This window comes from Peromyscus californicus, unplaced genomic scaffold (genome assembly GCF_007827085.1).
Source record: "Peromyscus californicus insignis strain IS unplaced genomic scaffold, ASM782708v3 Scaffold_5__1_contigs__length_169319896, whole genome shotgun sequence".
Lineage (NCBI taxonomy): Eukaryota > Metazoa > Chordata > Mammalia > Rodentia > Cricetidae > Peromyscus > Peromyscus californicus.
This window is the reverse complement of record NW_026294573.1, coordinates 22,187,589-22,214,978: the sequence shown is the minus strand read 5'-3', so window position 1 is coordinate 22,214,978 and position 27,390 is coordinate 22,187,589. Positions and strand designations below refer to the sequence as shown.

Here is a 27,390-nt window from a genome sequence, read left to right as displayed (position 1 = left end):
TATTGACCTATAACAAAGAAATCAGTAAACTTTTTAACATATACTCCAGTAGCTTATTTGCTTATCATGAAGCCATTTGACACTGAGAGGGCTACTATACACACACTACTGTACACACTACTGCACACACACTACTGTACACACTACTGCACACACACTACTGCACACACACTACTGTGCTGATGTGGTGCCTCACACCTGTGAGGCCAGCACCTGAGGGTAGATGCCCAAGGGTAACTAGATCTGCCTCAAAACAGAAAGGTGGGCAAGTGTGGAGGGAGCCTGGCAGTTAGAAACACTGGCTGTTCTACCAGAGAAACTGGGTTTGGTTCCAAGCACTCACGTGGCAGCTCAAAACCGACCGGAACTCCAGTTCCAGGGGATCTGCTGTTGTCTTTCTTGGGCACTGCACACATGTGGTTACATACAGCCAAAACACTCATACACATTTTTAAAAAAGGAAAAAGAACTTTAAAACAAACAAACAAAAAGAATCCTTGCTAGGCATGATGGCCTTTAATCCCAGCACTCAAGGAGGCAGAGGCAATGGGATCTCTGTGAGTTTGAGGCCAGCCTGGTCTACAGAATGAGTTCCAGGACGGCAAGGGCAAAAACAAAAAAATTCTGTCTCAAAAAACAAACAAACAAAAAACAAACAAACAAACAAAAAATAGGTGTTCATTATCCCTAAGTGTGAACTGATGTCTCTGGTGGTTTTGGTTTCTGTCTCTGATTATTAGTGATGTTGAACATATTTTTGTTTTGAGACAGGGTCTCACTGTATACCTGACTGTCCTAGAACTTACTATGTAGAACAGGCTAGCCTCAAACTCAAAGATCTACTTGCCTCTGCCTCCCAGTAATGGGATTAAAGGTGGCACACCACATGTGGCCATGCTGAATATTTTTAAAATATACCTGATTGCCAAGTGGTGGTATATGACTTTAATCACAGCACTCGGGAGGCAGAGCCAGGCGAATCTCTTTGAGTTCGAGGCCAGCCTGGGCTACAGAGCAAGCTCCAGGACAGGCACCAAAGCTACACAGAGAAACCCTGTCTCAAAAAACCAAAAAAAAAGCCGGGCGGTGGTGGCGCAGGCCTTTAATCCCAGCACTCGGGAGGCAGAGGCAGGCGGATCTTTGTGAGTTCGAGGCCAGCCTGGACTACCAAGTGAGTTCCAGGAAAGGCGCAAAGCTACACAGAGAAACCCTGTCTCGAAAAACCAAAAAAAAAAAAAAAAAAAAAAAAACAAAAACAAAAAAAACCAAACCAAAACACACACACACACCCTTGATGGACATATATATGTGTTATTTTATTTCTTGGAAACAGGGTTTCCCACTGTACATCAGTGTGGTCTGAAACTTGTGGCAATCATCTTGCCTCAGCCTCCTGAATGCTGGGATTCCAGGCGTGCATTATCCCATCTGGCTGCAACACCGGGAGAAAGGCAAAGATCGTGCTGTCCGCTCCATGGACAGAGGCAGGAGGGGCAGCTGCTGAAGGGGAAAGGCCACACCCGTGACCACGGACAGACTGACTAGTCTACATATTTCCTGACAGAGCGGAGGCAGAGGTGGAGAGGGAGGCGCTGCACTGCTGAGCAGTCACTAAGACCTCGAGTCCCAGCACACAGGAGGCTGAGGCAGGAAGGCTGCCATAGTTGCAAGGCCAGTTTAGGCCACAGCATGACACTTCCACAAAACAACCACAAAAGAATTTACACTACAATCCCAGAACCCTCTGCAGTGAGAACACGGGTGGAAACTAATAGAACCCTGGCTTTCAGGTGGCCCCAGGATCAGTAGTCTGAACAAGACCTACAGACCAGGCCCCGCCCTGGAGCAAAAACTTGGGCGGAACTTGACAGTTTGCTTGTTAAACAAGCCTGCCAGGTAAGGTAAGCCTGCCAAATGAATGCTTAAGTGTGAGAACCACTGACTAGAATTAATTAGAAGAATGAAAAATCAGGGGTAAACACCAACTACCAGGGTTATGACTCAATTAATTGTACCAGTTCAGTGAAGTAGCATACAGTGATCAATAGTAATAAGAACAAAGACTATATATTTGGTTGCTGGTGGTGGTATGAGCCTTTAATCTTAGCACTCAGGGAAGCAGACGCAAGTGGACCCTTGAAAGTTTGAGGCCAGCCTGGTCTACATAGTTCCAGGCCAGCCAGGGCTACATAGTAAGACCTTGTCTCCAAAAAAAAAAAAAAAGACTATATGGTAACAGGAAAATTGTTAATATTTAAGAAAAAAAAAATGTTGGCCAAGAGGTGGTGGCGCATGCGTTTAATCCCAGCACTGGGGAGGCAGAGGCAGGCGGATCTCTGTGAGTTCGAGGCTAGCCTAGACTACAGAGCGACATCCAGGACAGGCTCTAAAGCTACACAGAGAAACTCTGTCTCAAAAAAACAAAACAAAACAAAAAAGATGATGAGGGCCTAGAGAGATGACTCAGTAGTTAAAAGCACATACTACTCTTCTAGGGGACCCAAGTTGGATTCTCAAAACCCACATAAAGTGGCTTACAACTGTCTGTAACTCCAGTTCCAGGAGATCTACACCCCTCTAGTCTGTGAGGGCACTTCACTCATGCATGCACATGCATGTATATAAACACACATGCACACACAATTATTAAACCTTTAGAATAAAGTGGCTAAGAACAATTTTCAGATTAAAGCACACTGAAGAGACAGGGAAACTCGATATCAAATATTACCTCAGACTGGAAATTAGATTTGGGAGTATAAAACCCTGCTATTAAAATTATGGTGGGCAGTGGGGGCACACACCTTTAATCCCAGCACTCTGAGGCAAAGGCAGGCAGATCTCTGAGTTTAGGCCAGCCTGGTCTACAGAGTGAGATCCAGAAGAGCCAGGGCTACACAGAGAAACACTGTTTCGAAAAACAAAACAAAACAAAAACCGATTGAGTAAAGTAGTACACCAACAATTCTAACACTTGGGAGGTGGAGGCAGGAGATGAGGACTTCAAAGCCATCCTCAGGTATATGGTGAGTTTGAGACTAGCTTGGACTACATGAGACCCTGCTTCAAAAATAAAGAAATACATATAAATAAGTACAAATGAGTATGGATAGTATACTAGATAAAAATACTACACTGAATACTAGTTTTGTTGAAATATTGGTAGTATGCTGTGGGGATAAGAGAATGTCCTTCACAGAAGACTGTGCTGAGGTACTTAGAAGTAGAGTCACCTGGTATGGTGGCGCACACCTTTAACTCCAGTACTCAGCAGAGGCAGGGGGATCTCTGTGAGTTCAAGACTAGTCAGAGCTATATCATGAGATCTTGTCTTAAAAAACAAAAATCAACTGCATATGTTAGTGTGCATATACCTGTAATCCTAGCACTTGATTGACTGAGTTAGGAGGATTCTGAAGTTCAAGGCCAGCCAGGGTTACCTAGAGAATTTGAGGTCAGCCTGAGATACAATGAGAAAACCTGTCTAAACAAAACAACAAAACAAAGATCATGAATATTTGAGTCTCATTATATGGCCCAGGTTAGCTTGGAACCAGAAATATTCTAGCTTCAGTCTCCCAAGTGCTGAGATTACATGTGAGAGACATCACATCCAGCTTACACTGTATTCTGAAAGGATCCAGAAAAAACAGTATGTGCATACTGGCAATGTACATAATAATCATTAACACAAACAAGCATGCATTAATACATCTAGGTAAAGGGTATTTTCTCACAATTCTTCTTGTTTGAAATGGGTATCTCCCCTCTAAAGTAAATGATACATAGTATGAGATAAAGGCTTCAGCACCTCAAATGCCGGAGTAGACAAAAGGCCAGCCTTGTTTCTTTTTTTTTTTAAATTTATTTATTTATTGTGCATTGTTGTTTTGCCTGTGTGAGGGTGTCGGTCCCCTGGAACTGGAGTTACAGACAGTTGTGAGCTGCCATGTGGGTGCTGGGAATTGAACCTGGGTCCTCTGGAAGAACAGTCAGTGCTCTTAACCACTAGGCCATCTCTCCAGCCCTGCCAGCCTTGTTTCTAGATGCAGCATACACCGACTATGTACGAGAAAAGCTAGCTGTCTATGACAGGTAAGAAGGCTGGACCTTAATTACTGGACACTGTCATTTAACTTCTCTTGTAGGGAGAAGGCCGAGAGCTTTTCTACCTGTTATCCCTTTTAGAGGGGCAGAAGTAGCTGGGCCATGCAGACACCTGTCTATACACAAATATGCTCATTACATAAACAAGAGGCTGGCCTGCATTTCACTTCCCTCCTTGATTCCAGTTGACTTGAAAAATATACTAACTTTTTGAAAAGAAATAGGTACATGGTACTTATTTATTAAAAAAAAAAAATACAGGTGTGATGAGTTAGGTTGGCATTTCATGGTTCAGCAAGAGGATAAAGTCACACAGGAACCTGCGTGCCCTGGGAACCAGCCTGCCTTCTTTAGCAACCTTTGCAAAACCTTCAGTCTTCTGGGATGGCTGAAAGCTCCCAGTGCCGTCTCTGACATTCCGACCTCCTAAAGCTTAGAGGAACTCCACCTGTCTAACATACATTGTTAGACATTATTCTTTTAAAAGACATATGAATGCTTTACAAACCCAAATGCAAAGGCCTACCGGATCAGCGTGTTCCCAATCTGGTGCCGTATTTCATTCCACTCCTCCTTGCTTTTACGAGGCCAAGAATTCAGGTTCAACTCTGGTTCACTGGGTCTGCTGCTTAGCTTCATTGCCAATGTGTCTTTCCTCTTCACTTTGTTGGCCAGAGCACCTTTACACAGGGAAAAAATGTTGAAACACAAAGGCACAGCTCATGTGAGCCAGGCAAGAGCGTGAGAATACAACTCCCAGCTGCCCAGTTGGTTTCAAATGATCCAGCCAAACACAGAGGAAGGAACAACATAAGACATTTAAAGATACTTTCAGCAAAATGGAATGAGACAGATAAAGAATACCTTCTCTCTTCTATCAGCCCTCTACACCTTCCTCATTTAGTGAGAGTTTATTTTTTTACTTTATGTGCACATTTGTCTGTATGAGGGTATTGGATCCCCTGGAACTGGAGTTACAGGCAGTTGTGAGCTGCCATGTGGGCACTTGGAATTGAACCCAGGTCCTCAGGAAGAGCAGTCAGTGCTCTTAATCACTGAACCATCTCTCCAGCACCCTTATTATTTTATTTTGTTTTTTGAGAAAGGGTTTCTTTGTGTAACAGTACTGGCTGTCCTGGAACTCTCTCTGTAAACCAGGCTGGCCTCGAACTCACAGAGATCTGCCTGCCTCTGCCTCTTGTGTGCTGGGATTAAAGGCGTACGCCACCACTGCCCCAAAAGTGAAAGTTTCTAAAAATGTAATTGTCTATTCTGGGGCAGTCCTCTGATTTAAAACATGAAAGCTTTTATATTAATAGACTTCTAATCTGTTCAACTTTGTTCTGAGAGAGGATTTTACTATGTTACTATGTTGTCAGGCTGCTCTCAAACTCCCAAGTTCACTTGACCTTGCCACCTCCACCCCTTAGTAGCTGGACTAGAGTCATCTGTAAGTCTCCTCCTAGCCTTGCTTCCTTTGCTGTTTAGAGACAGGGTTTCATGTAGCTAACACTCCCACCCTCTCCCTCCCTCCCACCCTCCCTCCATCGCTCCAGTCCATTTTTGGTTTTTGAGCTAATTGGCAGCTTAGGCTATATTCCAACTAATGTAACACTCCTGCCTTAGTCTCTTAAATGCTATGGTTATAAGTGTAAGTCACCACACCTAAAAACCATACTTTTTAGTTTGGGTTCTCAAGAAGTTCATTATATTAAAGAAAAATCATTATTTATCTCTTTCATTAAGTCTTCCTTATAAGATTATTTTTAATGATGTATGTATGTCTGTGTGGAGGTATGTGTACATGAGTGTAAGTTCCCTCAGAGGCCAGAGGTATTGGATCCCCTGGAGCCAGAGTTACAGGAGGTTGTGAGCTACCCAATATGGGTACTGGGAACCAAACTCGGGTCCTCTGCAAGAGCAGTATCCATTCTTTTGTTTTGGTTTTTTCGAGACAGGGTTTCTCTGTGTAGCTTTGGAGCCTGTCCTGGATCTCGCTCTGTAGACCAGGCTGGCCTCCAACTCACAGAGATCCGCCTGGCTCTGCCTCCCAAGTGCTGGGATTAAAGGCGAGCGCCACCACCGCCCGGCTGCAGTATCCATTCTTAACTACTGAGCCAGTTCTCCAGTATCTCACCTAACTTTTCTGTATAATTCTTAAGTACCAGCTCTTCTCTATAATTCTTAAGTTTCTATCTTGAAGGTGAATGGTTTTGGTTTTTTATTTTTCTATTTTTGAATTGGGGACTGAATCCAGGCTCTGTACTTAACTTAGCACAGGCTCTACAACTGAACTACACCTCTGGTCTCTGGGTGACAAAGCATCTGAATGATGATGGCACACACCTTTATTTTTTTATTTTTTATTTTTTTTGGTTTTTCAAGACAGGGTTTCTCTGTGTAGCTTTGCGCCTTTCTTGGAACTGCTTTGGAGACCAGGCTGGCCTTGAACTCACAGAGATCCGCCTGGCTCTGCCTCCCGAGTGCTGGGATTAAAGGCGTGCGCCACCACCGCCCGGCTAGGCACACACTTTTAATCTTAGCACTAAGGATGCAAAATCCGAATGATTTTGTCAATGTGGCTCCCTCTCATGGCTTCCCCCAGCAGAGACATGGCAAAGGGGGGTGGGGGAGTGATCCTTCACACCAGTTTCCAGCAGCCAGAGGACTCCATGGAACAGGGAAGCTGTTCCCACTCTTGGTCTGCCTGGCCGGCGTGGTGCCCAGTTCCCAGCACTCGCACGCTCGCGCGCGCGCACACACACACACACACACACACACACACACACACACACACAGAACTCCCCCACTTGCCCTCCTTTCTTACTCTGATGGCTTTCGTCTTCTTCATCTTCATCTTCCTCATCTCGATACTGAATGGGACCCTCCGAATCCGAGTCGCTCTCCTTTTCTTCCTCTTGCAGACACTGTGGCAGTTTAGGAGTGACTGAGGTAGATGTCATGTCTTCAACAAATGCCAGTGGGCAGGTCTGCTCCTCTTCTTCATCGTCTGGACTAACAAATGAACATAAGTATATGTTTTTTTTTTTTTTAAGATTCTATTATGTATTTATGTATATTAGTGCTTTATCTGCATGTACAACTTTATGCCAGAAGAGGGCATCAGATCCCTCTAGAGATGGTTGTTAGTCACCATGTGGTTGCTGGGAATTGAACCTGGGTCCTCTGGAAGAGCAGGCAGTGCTCTTAACCTCTGAGCCATCTCTCCAGCCCACTATGGTTTTGTTTTGTTTTGTTTTGTTTTTTTCAGAAACAATGAGGCTTTTCAAAGGGATTGAAACATACAAGAAGTCCATTAGTGGAAAGATGCATAAATCCCTGTCTTAAACATTAACATTCTTCCCAAGAAGCCTTTTAAGATTCATGAATCCATGCACCAAAACTGCACAGAGAAACCCTGTCTCAAAAACAAACAAACAAACAAACAAAAATCATGAATCCGAAAAGCACTGGGTTCAAATCCCAGGCTGTTTCTTAGTAGACACTGGCACATTTCACAATTTGCCTCATTTCTTTCACAGAAGCCTTTGGAGTGGACACTACCCCCATTTAGAGATGAGATATTAAAAGAACAGAGAGGCTGAGTGACATGCCAGGAGTTGGAGAGATGTGATAACCCAGGGCTTCCTTGGTATCAGCAAAAGCTCTTAAGTACCATGTAATACATGTGTGTCATGTAAGACTTGTAGTGTTAATGCTCATATCTACAAAAGGCAATTTTGGTGTCAACACAGAAATCACCATAAAAATCCATTAAAAACCTCACAAGTTAAGAGAAATCAGCAAGGTAAAAAGCCCTGTTTCTGGACTGACTCTCTGGGCAGAGCATTCCTTGAACTTTAATTTACCCACATTTTCTAAAGGATGTTTCCCATGTGGGCTATCTACACTACACACAGAAACAGGAAGCAGGCAGAAACACTCACACTTTCAGCATTTCAATCGTGATGGGAAGTGACCTGGTCCGACCCAGGGTCCCACTGTCCTCAGAGAAGCTGTCACTGTTCTCAAACAGCTGTGAATGAGCTCTGTGAGCACCTTCCAAGGGAGGAGTCATAGGAAGGGGGCTAGTAAGGGCCTGTTGAATTCGGATATGCAGCGGGAGTGGGGGCAGCCTGGAGGGTATGTGGGGGTCCCCGAAGCTCTGGTCCTGTATCTTCTTGGGGACTTCCTTTTTCTGATTTTCCTGCTGGGATATGTCCTGGGATAGATCTAAAGGAGGGGAAAACTCAACTTCTGACACAACGTGAAAAGTCTTAGCAGGGAATGGTGGGGACCGTGGGGGCTCTGGAGGTATGTGAGTCGGCAGTGGGGGCGATGGGGAGGAAGGCGGGATTATCATCGGTGGATCCGAACACACAGTGACAGTTTTTTCTCTTTGATCATTTGCTGGTTTTGTTGTGGGTGAAGCAGCAGGCTCTGAGGTGGGTCCTGAGGTTGACGGAATGCCTCTCTTGGGTGGTAAGGGTGGGGATGGTTTCGGCAACAGTGTACCACTGTTTATTGCTTGGGATAGTTCAGCTGGAAAGAAGAGAACAACACCTTGTTAACATGCTTTACAAAGCACTGAAGACCTAGGTCAGAACTAACCTTTCAGGCAATTATATCATTTCATGGCTTTGCAATTCCTGAAACAAAATTGGTATTTATTCAGGTAGAGGATCTAATGAGTAGAGCTGTAAGAATGTTAATCTGATGATTAACATTTAATTACTATGATGATAGATATGGCAACTCTATGAGCTGATGGATAAACAGAATTGATGGGGGGGGGGGACGGGACTTACTAAAAAGCTGTTTGTAATTGAGCAGTGGTGGAGAATGCCTTTTACCCCAGTGCTCAGGAGGCAGAGGTAGGTGGATCTCTGAGTGCAAGGCTAGCCTGGTCTACAGAGGTCTACATGTATGTCTATGTGCCACATATGTACCTGGACTAGTGCCTCTGGAGTCCAGAAAAAGGGCCCTGGATCCCCTGGCACTGGAGTTACAGATGGTCGTGAGCTGCCGTGTGGGTGCTGGGAACTGAACCAAGGTTCTCTAGAGGAGCAGCCAGTGCTCCTAACTGCTATGTCATCTGTCCAACCCATAATCCCAGCACTCAGGAAGAGCAGCACAAGTTTGAGACCAGCTTTCTCTGCACACTTAGCTCCAGGCCTGCCAGGGCTATACAGCAGGACTCTGTCTCATCTGTGTCGTTGGGGCTGTGGGGGTAGAACACCACCAGCCAATAAAATTTAGTCTTAAAATCCAACCAACCTGGGTGGGCAGGATGGCTCAGTAGGTAAAGGCACATACCTCCAAGCATGATGACCTGAGTTTGATCCTTAACTCATAGAGGAAGGTGAGAAGCAATTCCTGAAAGCTGTCTTCTGACCTGTACAGTGCACTGCGGTATGTGTGTATCGGCACTCACAACATCATACACACACAATAATAATAATTAATTAAAACCAAAAGCACCCCAAGCTCTTGGCCATTCTTACCATACCCTGATAAATGATGATACCTGAAAATCTCAGCCTTGTATTATATATTGTTCAATAAAATTCAATAAAGCTATTTAATAAATCTTATTATGGCAAATGCAAAGTCCTTCAAAGAAATTAAAGTTTTTTTTTTTTTCTTTTCTTTTTTTTTAACGTCTTTTAAAAAGCTTTTTTAAATTCCTGGACGGTGGTGGTGCACACCTTTAATCCCAGCACCTGGGAGGCAGAGGCAGGTGTGGATCTTTGAGTTTGAAGGCAGTTTGGTCTACAGGGCTTGTTCTAGGACAGCCAACCAAGGCTACCAAAGAAACCTTGTTTCGAAAACAAAACAACTTGGGGGTAATTGATTCTTTTTTCCCACCATGTAAGTCAAGAGGATCAAGTTGAGGTTGTCAAGCTTGGTGGCCTTAAGTACCTTTCTCACTGAGCCATCTCACAGAACTATATGTCCTAAGTCTCCAGTACCCCTGAGTGACAAGGGAAAACAAGGTATCTTTTTTTTTTCTCTTTTCCTCCAAAACGAAACTGAAGCCAGACACGAGGTAACTTGCCCAAGGTCATTCTACAAACAAACATGGCCTGTAACATTAGACCATTACTCCATCCTCTGCTCCACACTGCCCTTTGTTAGTCTGCACACCTCTTCCGGCCCCTTGGTAAGTCCATGTTCACTTTGCATTACACTCTGGATTTGCTGGCAGGACAACTCTGGCCTCCATCAGCAGCATGTTCACAGGCATACACACAATGTGCCCTCAATACATGTTTATGAGACGCTCTTACTCTATATCATGACAGCATATATCCCTACTGATCTTCCCAGAGCCCACATGACTCAGGCATTAATCTATGCAAGAAGTGGGCCATCACATCATACAGAAGCTAACCTGTGAACCAATTAAAGAGGCGTTATTTTGATGAGCAACCTCTAATCATCTATCTGAATCTTTTATTTCAGTTTATCCAATGTTCTCAAAGAATCTATAAATTTCCTCAAATAAAATGTCATTTTCCCTTAATCTCATTCCACGAATACACCCAGAGTAAAGACTGAGCTAGTCCAGGACTGTCATATCACTTATTACAACTAAACTTCACACAGGGGATTTACTGCTGACACGGTAGTGAGTGCCTACAGTCTCAGCCGGGAGAGGAGGATGAGGAGTTCAAGACCATCCTTGGCCACATAGTGATTTCAAGGCTGGATTACAGATGAGACCTTGCCAGAAAAATAAAAATAAAAACAAGAAACCCCACCCAAACAAATAAATAAAAAGGACAATCTCGAAAACCCCTGTACATGATACACAAAGATAAGAATAGCAGTTAGCCATTCCATCTACAATAAAATTGGCCTCTAACAAGATCTTTTTTTTTTTTTTGAGACAGAGTTTCTCTGGGTAGCCCTGGCTATGTTAGAACTCACTTTGTAGACCAGGCTGGCCTCAAACTCACAGAGCTCTGCCTGCTTCTGTCTCCTGAGTGCTAGAATTAAAGATGTGTGCCTTCACCACAATAAGACCATATTTGAGCATTTTAATTTTGTTTTTTGAGACATGATTTCTCTGTATAACAACAGCTCTGTCTGTCTTGGAACTTGCTCTGTAGACCAGACTAGCTCAGAACTCACAGAGATCTGCTTCCCAGAAGCTGGGATTAAAGGTGTGCCCTCCACCACCCTGGTGAGCATTTTAATTTTTAATTGATGAAGTAAATCGCTTAAATTTTTTTGAGACAGGGTCTCACTATATAGCCTGTAGGTTGGCCTGGAACTCATCAACCTGGCTTTAATCTTGTTTTTTTTTTTTTTAAAGATTTATTTATTTATTATGTATACAGTGTTCTGTCTGCACATATCCCTGCAGGCCAGAAGAGGGCGCCAGATCTCATTACAGATGGTTGTGAGCCACCATGTGGTTGCTGGGAATTGAACTCAGGACCTTTGGAAGAGCAAGCAGTGCTCTTAACCTCTGAGCCATAGCTCCAGCCCTAATCTTGTTTTTTAAGATAGCCTCTCACTGATACCTGAGGCTTGCCAATTAGGCTAGACTGACTGGCCTGTGATCCCAAGAATCCACCAGCCTGTTAGTATTCTGAACCACCCCTTGGGGACCCGCCCAGCGTCCTGACATCATCAAGTCCCCTTTAAGAAAAAACTCCTCCCCCTTCTCCCTTTCCCTCCCCTCCTCTCCCCAAAAGTAGTGAGCGTGCATCTCCCTCCCTGCCTCCCTGCCTCCCTGCCTCCCTCCTTCCTTCTCTCTCCTCTCTCCCTTTAATAATAAAACTTGCCATGTGGATGCCGTGTCTGCATGGTAATGAGTAACTTTCCACCGCTTCACGCCGCAGCCCCATGCCGCAGCCCCACACCAGCCCCACACCGCGTATGCATGGCATGTCTCCCTCACCCACCTGGGCACCTTGGCCCAACCCGCCAAGGCCTGTCTCCCTAGCACTCACAGGGCACCATTACACCAACTTTTTTTAAGGTGAATTCTAGGGGTCAACACAGGTCCTTATGCTTGCAAAGGCATGTATGTACTTTACAGACTGAGCTCTCTCCTGGGTCCCAAGAGATTTTTCTTTTTCTACTTTTAGAGCTTTATTCTATTTTTATGTATGTTTGTGTGTGGGTGCCCACAGAGGCCAGAAAAGGGCACTGGGTCCCCTGGAGCTAACACTACAGGACATCAGGCCCACTAGTTTTGAAAGAACCAGAAGTGTGCTTAACTGATGAGTCATTTCTCCAAAGATTCCCACCCCCCTAACTCAGCCTATCATTTCTAAGTAACAGTTGATACTAAGTAAACCATTTGTGATCATAATCTTTCTGTGACAGAAACGGTACTTTATAATCAAAGCATTAGGAAGGTCACTAATTTTAGAATAAGGTCTAACTTTTAAATCCTATCTATTTAATCTTAATAAAAACTCTGACTTACCCATTTTTCTTCTGTGAGGGCCTGTCATGGAATAATGTTCCTGTTTTAGGAATAATAACCTGTCTTAGGTCACAAGGCCTGTTGCTCTGGGCTATCAATTTTTGAACTTATTATGAAGCCGAGGATGACCTTAAACTCATACCTCCCCAGTACTGAGATGATAGATGTGGAGCACCACAGCCAGTTAGTGATTTTAGGTGTTGCCAAAACTTAGAAACAGCACCGTCCCTGAGTAGGAGCATATCACCCTGTCCCAGGACTAGCAGCATGAGCATCCTCTGTGAATCTATTCACAGACTCACAGGCCCTAGGCTGGGCTGACATCAGAGCCTCTGGGATCAGTGTTCCCTCATCCACGAGGGCCTTCTAGGTGAACTGTCGAGATCACAGGTGAGTTTCTGTCCCACATTAGTTACAACCTTGTGAGTCACAACATCTGCACTTCTAGTTGCCTCTGCATATAACAGATACAATCATTCACTACAGCCCATGGTGGTTTTGAAAGTCCATGTGAAAGCTCCTCAGGTTCCTCAGAGCTAAGTCAGGACAACATCATCACTAAGGTGTTGCTATCGTGATGATCCTGTTCCTACGGTGCTACTACAACCTGTCTGTCCAACGCTACTCTGGAAGCCTGATAAGGTTCTAGTCACTCCACCCAGCTGAGTGACAGACATTAAGAGTCTTAATGAGGATACTTTTTATTCATTAGCTGTGCAATCATTAGCAAGAACTTTAATACTGTTTTTCCTGAAAAATTACACTTTCATTAGCTCTGAAACACTTATCAGTAACAGCTTTCCCTTTTTCTTCCCTTTCTGGAAAATTCTTGTATGAAGTGCAATTATGACAGGAAAATAGACCTAAGCAAGTCTTTAGGAAATGCAAAGTAATTTACTAAGCCTATAAACATATACTGATACACTTCCCTGCTTTCATTCTGTAGTGGTCCTGACTAGGCTAGCATTATACACACACACATACATACACATGCACGCACACACGCACACCAGCCAGCTGTATCCCTATCCCTCACTGTTCTTTAACATTCTGAGACAGGATCTCACGAAGTTTAAGACTGACCATATAGGCCTTGAATTTGCAATCCTGAGTAGCTGAAATCATAGGCCAGTTCTAGTAGGCCTGGCTCTTCCTTTACCATCATTTTTTTCTAAATCTATCTATCTATCTATCTATCTATCTATCTATCTATCTATCTATTTTTAAGACAGGATCTACAGACTCCGACCTGGAACCTGCTATGCTGACAAGGACAGTCTCAGCTTTGGCAAACTCTCCTGTCTCTGTTTCCTGAGTGCTCAGTTTACAGCATGCCACCACACCTGGCAAGAGTAGCACTTTAACTCTCCCCAAGATAAAACATGATGTTATCAGTACTACTTAAATACCTCTGTAGTTCCCATGAAGATACTATACTGGACACGGAATCACAAGTTAGGACACTGACAAAACTATCATTTTAGCTACTAGACTTATGTTTAGAGAAGGAACTGATAGTTTAAAGTAGATGAGACACTCACCTTGCCCCTTGTAAACCTTGCCATTATTCTTATTTCCTCAGTGAGACCAAAGGTCTTACCATGATGGTCAAGCTTGCTTTTGCCTTCAATATCCAGTCCATCAACTATAGGTAATGGATTTTTTTGTTACTGCTGTTTTTGTTTTTTTCAAAGAGAGAGGAGTTGAGACAGAGTTTCATGTAGCTCAGGCTGGCCTCAAACTCACATATCCAAAGATGATATCCTTGAGTCATGATTCTCCTGCCTCCACCACCTGACACATTCCCAAGTGTCACCAATGCCTAGTTCTAGGGAATATTCTTTTTAAATTTTCAAAAATGTAATTATCAGTCAGGCAGTGATGATGCACATCTTTAATCCCAGAACTTGGGAGGCAGAGGCAGGTGGATCTTTGTGAGTTCAAGGCCAGCCTGGTCTACAGAGTGAGTTCCAGGACAGCCAGGTCTACAAAGAGAAACCCTGTCCCCTGTCTTGAAAAACTAAAATCAAATAAATAAATTAAATAAGCAATGTTAAAGTTAGTTTTGTAATACCTATATAATAAAACATATTTCCCCATATTTCAACTTAATTTTACTGACGTTTCTAATTCATGGCCAGTTTTGTCTTATTCTTAGAACTTTTTCTTCCTTCCTTTCTTTCTTTTTTTTTTGACACCCGGCTGGCCTCAAACTCACAGAGATCTGCCTGTCTCTGCCTCCCAAGTGCTGGGATTAAACGCATGCGCCACACACGGCCTGGCTCTAAAACTTTTTTCTATATTGAGAATATTCCAAGAGATGAGTTAGAAAACTCTTTCACAGACCCAATCAGTAATCTAGCAGTCATTCAATAAAATAACTATCCAAACCAAACCAAATGCCCACCCCAAATCTGAAGACTCACCAATGACAGGGTTGCTGTTTCTGTGGGCTGGTTTAGGAGGGGGAATGGGGGGCTGCTTGGCAGGGGGGACGGTGGTACTAGTGGTGGAGGAGGCGGCAGCAGCAGGTGGCAGCAGAGTCCTGGGGGCTGGGGCAGGGGTGACAGAGGGATGAGCAGTCCTTGTGAGGTTTGGGGCAGCAGTGGTGACAGCAGGTGTCGTGGCGGTGGAGCCAGGAGTGGAGGAGACGGATCTCACGGCACTGCCAGACAAAGTCTCCTTTGCTTGCCCTTCGCTTGCTTCGTTAGAAGAGGACGAGAGTCTTCTTGGGGGGAGCAGAGGCTGCTTAGCTAGGTGCTCAGGAGCAGACTCCACTTCGGAGTTAGGCTGGCTTCCAGTGGAGCCTGTGCGATAAAAGAGGATTTCAAAAGGAAGAGACTGAAAGTGTGAACACATCTACAACCAACTTCATCAGTGAATTTACAAATTAGTTTACAGACCATTTTCCAGCTGCCTTCAGCATGCTTAGGGAGTGTCCAGAAGAGAGGTTCAGTAAGGGTAATAGGCTCTTGCTTCCTACAAAAGCCTACTACCAAGGACACATCAGGTAAGTGCCTGTCACACAAGCATGAGGACTGAGTTCAGATCTCTACTGTTGTGTGATACTTTGATTGCATACTGAGATTGACAATAAAGTTTGTTTCGGATCGGAGGGCAGAGCTAGCTACCTGCTGACCAAAATTAACCATAGAGGTTTTGGAGGACTGAGGACAGACAGACACAGGAAGTAGTAGGGCGGGGTGGGAAGGAAGGAAAGAGATAGGAGGTCACTGGTCACTTCTCGACCACACCGCTTCTCTGATCATTCAGGTTCTAACCCTGCTATTTGACTCCCAAGTTTTGATTGATGAAGAGTAATTAGATAAACGCACCACTCCATATTTATATAAAAGCTAGGTTCTAACCCTAGAGCTGTGCTGGGGGTGCAGTAGAGACAAGATCACTGGAGCTTACTGGCCATCCATTCTAACTAAGCAGTGAGCTCTGGGTTCAGTAAGAAATGCTGTCTCAAAATAAATAAATAAGCTGGGTGGTGGTGGCACAGGCCTTTAATCCCAGAACTGAAGGAGTCAAGCAGATCACTGAGTTTGAGGCTAGCCTGGTCTACAGAGCTAGATCCAGGACAGCCAAGGCTACACAGAGAAACTCTGTCTTGAAAAACCAAAATTAAATTAAATTAAAAAAATAAATTTTAAACCCACCCCCCAAAAAAGGAAAAAATAAAAAGGTGGAGAACAAAAAGGAGACACCAATGCTACTTCTAGCACCCACATGCATATGGTCCTGTACCCATAAAAGCACACACAAAATTCCTTGGGGAGAACACAATGTGGCGCTTGACAGAATCCTGCAGGAGAGCTAAGTGTGACGGCTCACATCTGAAACTCAGCATGTGGGAGGCTAAGTCAGGAAGACCACCATGAGATCCAGGCCAGCCTGAGCTTCAGAGTGAGACTCTGTGTCAAAGAATGAGGATGGAGAAGTGGGTATGGTGGCACATGACTTTAATCCCAGAATTTGGGAGGCAGAGGCAGGAAAATCTCTGAGTTTGAGGCCGGCCTGGTCTACACATAGAGACACTGTCTCCAAACAAACAAACAAACAAACAGAGAAAAAAGAAAGAGGCAGAGAAAGAATCATAAATTTAGGAGACTGGGGAAAGGCTGAGAGTAACAAGCAGAGAAGACTGCAGTTTCTCAAGAGCACGAACCCCCCTCCCCGCCTCCACCTGACTTCTCTCGCAGCCCTGAGGCAAACGAGAACAGTCTGTGGCTTTCAAACTCAGACACCCACTTTTACCGAGTCTCTTCTTTGGATCCTCTTCTGGAGTAAGATTCCTAAGACTTGATCCTCTCACTGGCTCTTCCTCCACTGGGACTGGACTAGGAGGCCTGGCACGCCCTATGGGGGTAGTGTGGCCATTCTTTAATGTGGCATGGCTCAGCTTTCCTGGTTCGTCACCACCTGCAAGAAGACAAAGAAAAGAGCTAAGTGACAGGCCTGGCATGGCCAGACGGGAAGAGCTGGCGGTTTCTAGCCTCTCTTACCACCTTCTTTCTAATACATAGGCTTCTTATGGAGATCTGTGTTATGTGGAGCAGAAAGAAGTAGTTCCTCTTTCAAAAGGGAACTTATTGTCTACTATATCAAGTAACGTGCTACATAAATAATCTCCTACATACATATGACAATGTTCAGGTGGGGGAAAAGCTCCGTGGAATACTTGCCTAGCATACATAAGGCCCTGTGACCTACACCCCGCACTGAGGAGGAAAGGGACACTCGTGATAGAAAGGCTATAGTAGGAGCGAAGAAAACTCCATTCTTCTGGGGTGGGAAAGGGTTTGGGGGAGCACCACAGAAAGCGGCAGGTTCTGAAAAAGGAACAGAAGCCCACCACATGGATAAAAGATAGACTATTTAAATTAAGACAATAGGAGGGGCTTGAAAGATGGCTTAATGGTTAAGAGCACATTCTGCTTTTGCAGAGGACCTGAGTTCAGTTCCCAGCATCCATGCCAGGCAGCTCACAATAACCAGTAACTACAGCTCTAGGGATCTTACACCTCTGACCCATATGGGCATCTGCCGTCATATGCACACACCCCGACAGAGACACATATACATAATTTAAAAAAGAAGCAATAATATATAAAGGCTAAAATTATGATCAGGGACTGGCAGTGAGTACAGTATTAGAGACTAGGTATTCACAGTTGTGAGTAGGACTACAATGATTAAGTATAGGACTGCAAAGGCAAGCAGGGACCGAGCTATGAAGATTAGGATTAGAAGGAGCAGGGAGGTGTAACGTTGTCTATCTTGCAGAAGGTTGGCTCTGGAACCTGTTAGGAGGAAGGGTTGTAGACAGGCAGTGACTGAACTGGAAAAGCAAGAGAAACTACTGTACATGGAGAAACAGCAGGGCTGACTGAGGGAGCCTGGGGACAGGAAGGGTAAATCCACGCTAACATGATATACACAGATTCCCTACACACTAAACTACAACGATGGCCACTAGCCTGGAGCAGTGGGAAGCCTTTGATTATCACACACGGCCGTGGAAAAGGAAGTGAGATCTTTCATGGAGCAATTAGACAAACATCCCTAGTGCCTGAAGTTCTTTCTCCTAGACTTATTTAGAAGACAAAGCTGAAAATGGTGAGGTCAGTGGTTAAGAGCACTGGCTGCTCTTCCAGAGGACCTGAGTTCAATTCTCAGTACCCACATGGCAGCTCACACCTGTCTGTAATTCCAGTTCCAGGTGATCTAATGTACTCTTCTAGTCTCCAAGGGCACCAGGGAGGCACATGGTGCAGACATATATTCAAGCAAAACACCCATACATAAAATAAAGATCTATAACTATATTTTTAAAATATATTTTAAAAAAAGAGAGAGCAAAAGGGGCTGGAGAGATGGCTCAGAGGTTAAGAGCACTGGCTGTTCTTCCAGAGGTCCTGAGTTCAATTCCCAGCAACCACATGGTGGCTCACAACCATCTGTAATGAGATCTGGTGCCCTCCTCTGGTGTGTAGGCATACATGCAGACAGAACACTGTATACATAATAAATAAATAAATCTTTAAAGAGAGAGAGAGAGAGAGAGAGAGAGAGAGAGAAGAGAGAAAAAACAGTGAAGTCAGAGACTGACAGTCTCATATCCTGGACACAGGACGATGTTAGTGTCTTTCCTTGCTTCCCACAGTAATGCTTAGAGTAATGTCATTTAAAGATTTGTTTTATTTTTATTTGTGTGGGCATACACATGTATTCTCATCTCTTGATATTTTTAGGGTTAGTCCAATAACTTCTCACAGACCAGCTCCTGTCAGCCAACATATCACCGCCCACTAAGAGATTAGATGGTGTCCTTCAAGCATGCCCAGTAAGCAGTGGAGTTTGGACTAAAGTATTGAAGAAAAGCCAAGTCATAAATAAAATATATCTCTAAAGCTAAAGAAACCGTAAAGCATTTTTACTAATTATTTGTTTTGAAGCAAGGTCTCATACTCAGTCTAGACTAGCCTTGAACTGGATTGAACTGGCTCTGTCGCCTACTGTTGTTGGATTATAGGTGTGACATACCACACCGTGGTGTATTTTTATTAAATTAATTAATTAGTTAATTATTAAACTAGCTTTTTCAGACAGAGTCTTACCATCTATCCCGACTGGCCTAGAGCTCTCTATGTATACCAGGCTGGTTTTTAACTTAGTAATCCTCCTGACTCTGCCTCCTGAGGTTATAGGTATGTACCACTATGACCAGGTGTATTTTATTTTCTTTTGTTTTTTGAGTGAGTTATCACTGGGTAGCCCTGGCTGGTCTAGTTACTCTGTAGATCAGGCTGGCCTAGAACTCACAGAGATCCATCTGCCTTTGACTTCCAAGTACTGGGACTAAAGGTATGTGCCATTATGCCTGGCTTTTCAATTATTTTTTTAAATTATTACTTTTATTTATGGATGTGTGAATGTGCATGGGTATGTATGTGCCATGGCTCATATGTCATAGAGCACATACTGAGATTAGAAGACAACTTGTGGCTATCAATTCTCTGTAGGTACCTTTACTTGCTGAACCATCTCTCTAGCACTGTACTTTTATTAATTTAAATTTTTTTTGTTTTGTTCTTTGTTTTTTGAGACAGGGTTTCTTTGTGTAGCCCTGGCTGTCCTAGAACTAATTCTGTAGAACAGGTTGGCCTCAAACTCAGAGATCCATCCGCCTATGCCTCCACTTACTCTGCTGAGATTAAAGGTGTGCGCTGCTGCCGCCACCACCTGGCTAATTTTTAAAAATCTTTTGTTGCTGATTTTTAAGTGTATTAGTGTTTTGTTTGCATGTATGCATGTATGTGCACTGTAAATGGATGGTTCTCTCCTGCCTGCTAGTTCCTGAATAACCACTCAGAGGCTTAATATTACTTATAAATTCTTGGTTAGTAGCTCAAGCTTATTACTAACTAGCTCTTACATTTAAGTTAATCCATTTCTCTTCATCTTTGCATCACCATGGGGCCCATGGCTTACCAGTGCTCTGGTATCTTGCTCCTTCAATGTCTGCTGGTGTCTCTCTGACTCCACCCTCCTTCTTCCCATCATTCTCAGTTTGGCTTTCCTAACTAACTTCCTGCCCAACTACCAGCCTGTCAGCTTTTTCTTAACCAATGAGAGCAACACACATTCACAGTGTATAGAAGGATCCCACAGCAGTGCACCACGTGCTTGCCTGGTGGCAGGGGAAGCCAGAAGAAGGTGATAGGTCACCTGGAACTGGAGTTACAGATGGCTGTAAGATACTACATGGGTACTTGGAATTGAACCCAGGTCCTCTGTAAGAGTAGCAAGTACCCTTAACCATTGAGCCATCTTCTTATTTTTAGGAGAGGAAGGGAGCAAGATGGCAATTCCACAAAAGTAGTAAACTGTTCCGTCTATGAAACTGAAGAGAAATGAAATAAATCAAGGTATAACACTGTGTTTTACATTTATAACCCACTGCTTTATAATAGTCACTCAAGACAGTCTCAACATCATTAACTAGCAATGGGTACTAAAACGTCAATGAGTGATCACTGTAAGATGAGCATGGAGGTGATGGCAATTTGGTCCAAACTATCAACAGGCAATCTGAAATAGCTGTCACTAATGCAGGTGACAAGTTGGAGGAAGACACACATGGAATCTTTGCTCCCAGGACCCTTCACCAATCACTCTATTTCACAGCTTAAGAGTGAAGCCAGGCCGGGCGGTGGTGGCACACGCCTTTAATCCCAGCACTCGGGAGGCAGAGGCAGGTGGATCTCTGTGAGTTCGAGGCCAGCCTGGTCTACCAAGTGAGTTCCAGGAAAGGCGCAAAGCTACACAGAGAAACCCTGTCTCGAAAAACCAAAAAAAAAAAAAAAAAAAAAAGAGTGAAGCCAGACACCTAGGAAGAAATAGGGAATCATTTTTAAAGTGTTCCTCCACCATAACTTCAGTGAGAGTAAAGCACAGGAAGAAAATTCAAACCCCTGGTGAGACCCAGCGAAAGACCACATGTAGAGACAGGCATATGCTCATCGTGTGGAACTCACCCTGCTCAGGGTCTTCCAATAGAACCCCTCTTTTAACCAGCTCTTCTCTTGGTTTTCGCATAGATATTTTTCGCTCTAAAACTAACATTAAATTGAAAAACAGAACTCAGAAATGTGGCAGTTGGAAGGTCAACATAACTCTTAGCATTATAAGTATAAAAAAATAAAGTGGTTCCTATTTCTTTTTTCTTTTCTTTTCTTTTTTTTTTTTAGTACAATGGTTCCTATTTCTTGTATTCTTAAGGAAAAAGAGAATAGGGAAACTACCTTTACATTTAAAAACTTAGCTGAGGATGGTCCCACATGTAATCCTAGCACTTGGGAGGTGGAGGCAGGTAGAGGCAGGATTAGTTCCAGGATAGCCTCAGCTACATAGACTAGCATGGGCTACACAAGACTGCCTCAAACAAAACAAACATCACCATTTGAGAGGAAGATGCTGAGGAATACTGCAGAGTTTGAGGCCAGCCTATGCTACACAGTGCTAGGCCATCTAGGGCATGGCAAGGCTCTGACCAAAACAAAACAAAATTAATTGCTGGGGCTGAGTGTTAGATCAAAAGTAGTGATTACCTGGCATGTTCAAGGCCCTGGGTTCCACAACTAGAACTACATATAAAAAAAAAAATCAAACAACAAAGCATCTTCATTTATTTCCTGTGCTGGGAAAGTATCATCTCCCAAAGAAGCCATATTCACATGTCTGCAGCTTCAGTGGGACTTCAATAGTAAGGCGTTTACAGATGAGCCATGCTGATGGGACATGGGCTAAGGGAAAAGAAGCACCTTAGATCTGCTACAAGACAGCTGCTCCAGAGTCTCACTGCGTATTCCCACCCGGTCCTTTTATTTTCAGATTTATTTTTGAGAGGGAGTCTTACAATACAGCTCTGACTGGCCTAGAACTCACTATGTAGCCCAGGCTAGCCCCATACTCATGGCACTCCTCATGTTCCTGGCTCTCAAGCACTGAGATAACAGGTGTGCAACACTAAGCTTGTCTTTGCTGAACAGATTTAATTGCATCAGAATACAACCTGGGAATGAGGCTATAGAATACAAGTGTCAGCCAGCCTTGCTGAAACAGACCTGTAAATTTCAGCTATTCCAAAGGCTGAGGCAGGAGGATTGTCATGGTTAATTTAAGGCAGTCTGTGCAATCTAGTGAGAACCTGCATCACAATAAAAAATAAATGGGGGGCTGGAGAGATGGCTCAGAGGTTAAGAGCACTGGCTGTTCTTCGAGAGGTCCTGAGTTCAATTCCCAGCAACCACATGGTGGCTCACAACCATCTACAATGGGATCTGGTGCCCTCTTCTGGCCTGCAGGCAGAACACTCACTGTATACATAATAAATAAATAAATCTCTTAAATTAAATAAATAAATAAATAGAGAGGCTGGCAAGTTTGCTCAGTGGGTAAAGGTACTTGCTGCCAAGCCTGATAGATGGATTTTGATTCCTGGAATCTACATGGTGGAAGGAAAGAACAGACTTTGCAAATTGTATTAGACTTCTCCTTGTGCTGTGATCTGACCCAACAAACAAATTGTAGTTTAAAAAACAACAACTAGCCGGGCGGTGGTGGCGCACGCCTTTAATCCCAGCACTCGGGAGGCAGAGCCAGGCGGATCTCTGTGAGTTCGAGGCCAGCCTGGGCTACCAAGTGAGTCCCAGGAAAGGCGCAAAGCTACACAGAGAAACCCTGTCTCGAAAAACCAAAAAAAAAAAAAAAAAAAAAAAAAAAACAACAACAACTAGACATCATGGTCCATACCATAGCACTTGGGAGGCTGAGGCAGAATAAGTATTACAAATGAGGCCATCCCAGGCAAGAAAGAAAGTAGATAGCAGGCCAATTGAGGCCCTGCCTAAAAAAAACCAAAACCAACCAGAAAAAGATGGCTAGGGCTGTAGGTCAGTGGTAGAGCACTTGCCTAGCCTAGTATGTATCCTACCTTAGGTTCATAAGCTTAATCCTCAATACAAAATGCAAAAGAGAGTAAAGGCTCAATGAAGGACCATTCATTAGCCTAAATCTAAAAAAATGGACTCTTCAAGTAGGAGGCTAGAGAAGTTTAGGGAGATATGAAAAAGTTGGGTACTTCTAAGATAGGAAGCTCAATTGGTAGAGTGTGTGCCTTCAAGCACAAAGCCCTGGCTTAATCTCTAGCGTCATATAAGTGAGATATAGCACATACCTGTAATCATAGTGCTCAGGAGGCAGAGGCAGGAGAATCACAATTTCAAGATCATCCTTGCTATATAAAGACTACAAGGATACCCTGCTACATGACACTGTCTGCTAAATTAATCAACTTAACAATAAATTAATTAGTAGAATTCCCCCCTTTTGTTGTTATGGTTTGCCTCATATAACCCAGACTGACCAAGGATATTCTTAAATTCTTGATCCTCATGCCTCCACCTTCTAAGTGCTAGGACCACAGCCTGTACCACCAAGCCCAGCTAAATCAGGGAATTATTCTTCTTTTATGTGTGTGTACAATTTGTATGTATATGTGTGCAAGCACACTTGGGCACAAGCAGGACATGGTCTGCACGCGAAGGTCAGAGGTCAACCTCCAGTATCAGTTTTCACCCACTTCGGTTGAGCTGGGTCTCTTGGGTTTGTTTGCTTTCTTCCCCCACTGCATGCCAGCTGGCCCCAGGTTTCTGGCGATTCTCTGTCTCAGCCTTTCATCTCCCCACAGAAGCACTGGCTTACAATAGTATGTGTACCAAATCTGGCTTTATGTAAGTTCGGGGGGTTCCAACTCAGGTCCTCATGTTTGCATCACATGCTTTACCTGCTCAATTACTCCTCAGCACAAACGGGACTCTCAAAATTAGAAGCCATATTTATTTTATTTTATTGAGACAAGTTCTCATGGTGGGTGCCAAGGTTGGCTGGAACTCAATATATGACTCAGAATGACCTTGGTCCTCCCCTCTGCAGGGACCACAGGAGAACACAAGTGCACTAGGTCCTCTGTGCTATAAGGGCAGAAGAACCCAGGGCTTTGCTCAAACTAGGCAAGCACTCCACCCTCATCCCTCAGAACACATAGTTAAATCTTAGCATCTTACCTTCTGATGTCTCTTTAAATTTATCACTACTTTTTTTCTTCCTCCATTTCCACGGCTTGAAGATCTTGCCAAAACCTGAGAACTTGCTTTTTCTCTTGGTGGGAGGTGTTGTGTCCCCTGCTTCCACACCATCCAGGACCATGCCTGGATCTCCAGAGGGCTGCTCTGCTTCTTCTGTACATGGAGGAGAGCAAGGAGAAACCGCCAACTTATTAGTCCTGTATAACCTCTAAAAATGTCCCCTTTCTTCCTGTGGCAGCTGGAAAGGATGGGGCAATAATAAACAATCATGCAGACAAGTCACACTCTGGATATCGCACGGACAGCAAAGGTCCACTTTAGATCTCTATAGGAGCCAAATCAACCTGGATCATTTAAGAGAAAAATTCAGTGAGATGATGAGGACCACCAGGTCAACATTTTTAGCATACACAACGTAGATGTCCTCTCAATATGCATGAGTTCTGTATCCCTGAAGCAGGGAATTCCACCACTAAGGAGTCACTGTTAAATAGTACTCCCTCCCAGAAATTTCCAGGATTTAGATAGTTCAGGGGAGGGCACTTCATCACATGTTGACACCTTGAATCTGTTTATCAGATTTTTCTCCCCACACAAAAAAGACTCTGCATAACTTTGGGACTTAGGTTGGGGAGGGGCATTAGAAAGAAGATGCTTTGAAATGAAGGGAAATAGGGAGAGCAGAGGTGAGATTCTACTTTGCCATCACCCTATTACTTAGGGAAACCCTTGATATTAAGGATTTAACACAAAACATGGCTGACACACTACAAGTTCAGAACTGAGATCAAAGGTCTCCAGGGCCTTACAAGGACAACACGAGCAGTGCTTTAATGGTAGAGAAGGTAGCAGCCAAGGGGCGGGGCAGGAAGGCAGCAAAAAAAGCAGGAAAGCAACACAATGCAGCCTTGCACTCCACCTACTGTCCCAGGGTTCTCTGGAGAAGTCTAAAGGAAAGAAAAAGCTCTGTGGACTCACTCCTGGGATTAAGGTGCAATTGCTGCTTCACAGAAATGCATCAATACACACATCTGTAAACTAATTCATACTAGGAGCAAACAATGTTTGGGGGCAGGAAGAGTTTAACACATGTACTGAAGAAAAATTATCTCCTTTTAACACTCTAGGTTGGTGTTATTGTTACTTTTCAATTACTCCTGCCTCCCCCAAGACAGGGTTTCTCTGTGTAGCCCTGGCTGTCCTGGAACTTGCTCTGTAGACCAGGCTGGCCTCGAACTCACAGAGATCCACCTGCCTCTGCCTCCCGAGTGCTGGGATTAAAGGCATGCACCACCACCACCTGGCAGGAACAGTGTTTTCTTTCCTTCTCTCTTCATAGTTACCTAAATCTGTCAAATGTTTTAGAAGAACAGAACCTTAGTTCATGCAGTGGGGTGAAACCACACCCGGCCCTGCATTTTATGTCCTCCAATTCATTCATCCATATTAACATTTACTTATTCATCTATCTATCTTTGTATTTTTATGTTTGCTTGTTTTATGTGATAGGGTCTTAAGCAGCCTGGGCTGGGTTTGAATTCATTTGTAGCTGAGGATGACCCTGAACTCCTGATCCTCTATGGTCTTGTCTTCCCTTCAAATGCAGGATTACAGGTGTGAGCCACCACATCCGGCTTTACTCATATTTCTATTCTTCCTCCTCCCCTCTCCCATCCCTACTCTCAGTGACAAACTGCATATTATTTCAGTGACTCACGTTTGTCCAAATATTTAGAATCAGCCCAACTGCCTTTATAATATACAAGATCTCCCGGAAGTGCAACCATGAATCTTTTAAAAACTCTCCAGCCAGGTGTGATGGCATCCGCCTATGATCTTAGCACCCAGGAGGCAAAAGCAGGAAGATCAAAAGTTCCAGGGCAGCTTGGGCTACACAGTGGAACCCTGTCTCTAAAACACAAGGGCAGGGCTGAAACTCTTAAGTGTGGCACTGGCACAAGGCCCTGCATAAGCTGAGAAAAAAAAAAAAGACTAAATATTCAGGGGTCTCAGGCCCACCAAACTTGTTACCCCAGTCCCAGATTATTATCTGGAAACCTCACACAAGTTAAAAGAGACACAGGCAGACATTTCCTGGCTCAAACTTTTGCCTTTGTTGAAGAAGCTAGAAGATCCCATGTTGCAGAGCTTCTGCTCAGCAAGGCATTCCCATGGGGTAGTGAGGTGCCTCCTGCCCTTGTGCTTCCTAGTCTCACTCACATACAGTTCAAATTAAGAGGAAGCATAGGCTTGACTTGTTTGTTTTTTGAAACAGGGTCTCTCTGTGTAGTCCTGGCTGTCCTATAACTCTGTGTAGACCAATGAATGGTTCTCAACCTGTGGGTCTCAATCCCTTTGGAGGGGGTCAAATGACCCTTTTATAGGGATCACCTAAGACCATCAGAAAACACAGGTACATTACGATTCATAACAGTAGCAAAATTTACAGTTATGAAGTAGCATCGAAAATAATTGTATGGTTGGGGGTCACCACAACATGAGGACCTGTATTAAAGGGCTGAAGCATTAGGAAGGTTGAGAACCACTGATGTAGATCAAACTTGTCTCAAACTCATCCACACTTACATTACATTCCATATATACAACAGTGTGTGTTATTACACAAAATATGGTGGTACACACCTATAATCTAGCATTTGGGAGGTTCAGGAAGGAGAATTACTTGAAGTTCAAGACCAGCCTGAGACACAGAGTGAGTTCCAGGACACTGAACTATAGTAAGATCCTAAATCAAAAATAAAAAGGCCAGAGAGATGGTTCTGTAGATAAAAGCTTACTGAGCAAGCCTGAAGACCTGAGTTCTCTCACATAGTGGAAGGAGAGAACTGACTCCCAAAATATAGCACACACTCCCACTAATAATAGACAAAATAAGGGGCTAGACAGATGGCTCAGCAGTTAAGATCACTTATTGCTCTTTCAGAGGACCCAGGATCGAGTCCCAGCACCTACATGGTGGCTCACAACCATGTACAACTCTGGTTTCAGAGGATCAGATGCCCTCTTCTGACCTCCAAAAGCATCAGGTACACACATACAGTGCACATACATACACACAGGGAAAACATACATAAAACAAAATAGGTATTTTTTTTAAAAAATTAAAACAGTAAGTGTCTCATGAGCAGGACCCAATGGCTTACACTTACGACCCCAGCA

General features: G+C 43.9%; 1 protein-coding gene across 5 annotated transcripts in view; it reads right to left on the bottom strand.

Annotated features, from left to right (window-relative positions):
* Positions 1 to 27,390, bottom strand: part of Phactr4 (phosphatase and actin regulator 4) — a 77,886-nt gene that overhangs the window by 13,026 nt on the left and 37,470 nt on the right. For 2 of the 5 annotated variants that reach the window (XM_052716977.1, XM_052716975.1), the window contains 7 exons: positions 24,190 to 24,363; positions 21,100 to 21,180; positions 16,811 to 16,981; positions 14,980 to 15,360; positions 8,055 to 8,649; positions 6,935 to 7,122; positions 4,634 to 4,787 (listed from right to left, as the gene is read on the bottom strand). In XM_052716977.1, coding sequence (XP_052572937.1) covers positions 4,634 to 4,787; positions 6,935 to 7,122; positions 8,055 to 8,649; positions 14,980 to 15,360; positions 16,811 to 16,981; positions 21,100 to 21,180; positions 24,190 to 24,363 — 1,744 coding nt within the window. The remainder of the gene's footprint in view (positions 1 to 4,633; positions 4,788 to 6,934; positions 7,123 to 8,054; positions 8,650 to 14,979; positions 15,361 to 16,810; positions 16,982 to 21,099; positions 21,181 to 24,189; positions 24,364 to 27,390) is intronic. The other 3 variants (XM_052716976.1, XM_052716978.1, XM_052716980.1) reach the window with 3 other exon arrangements.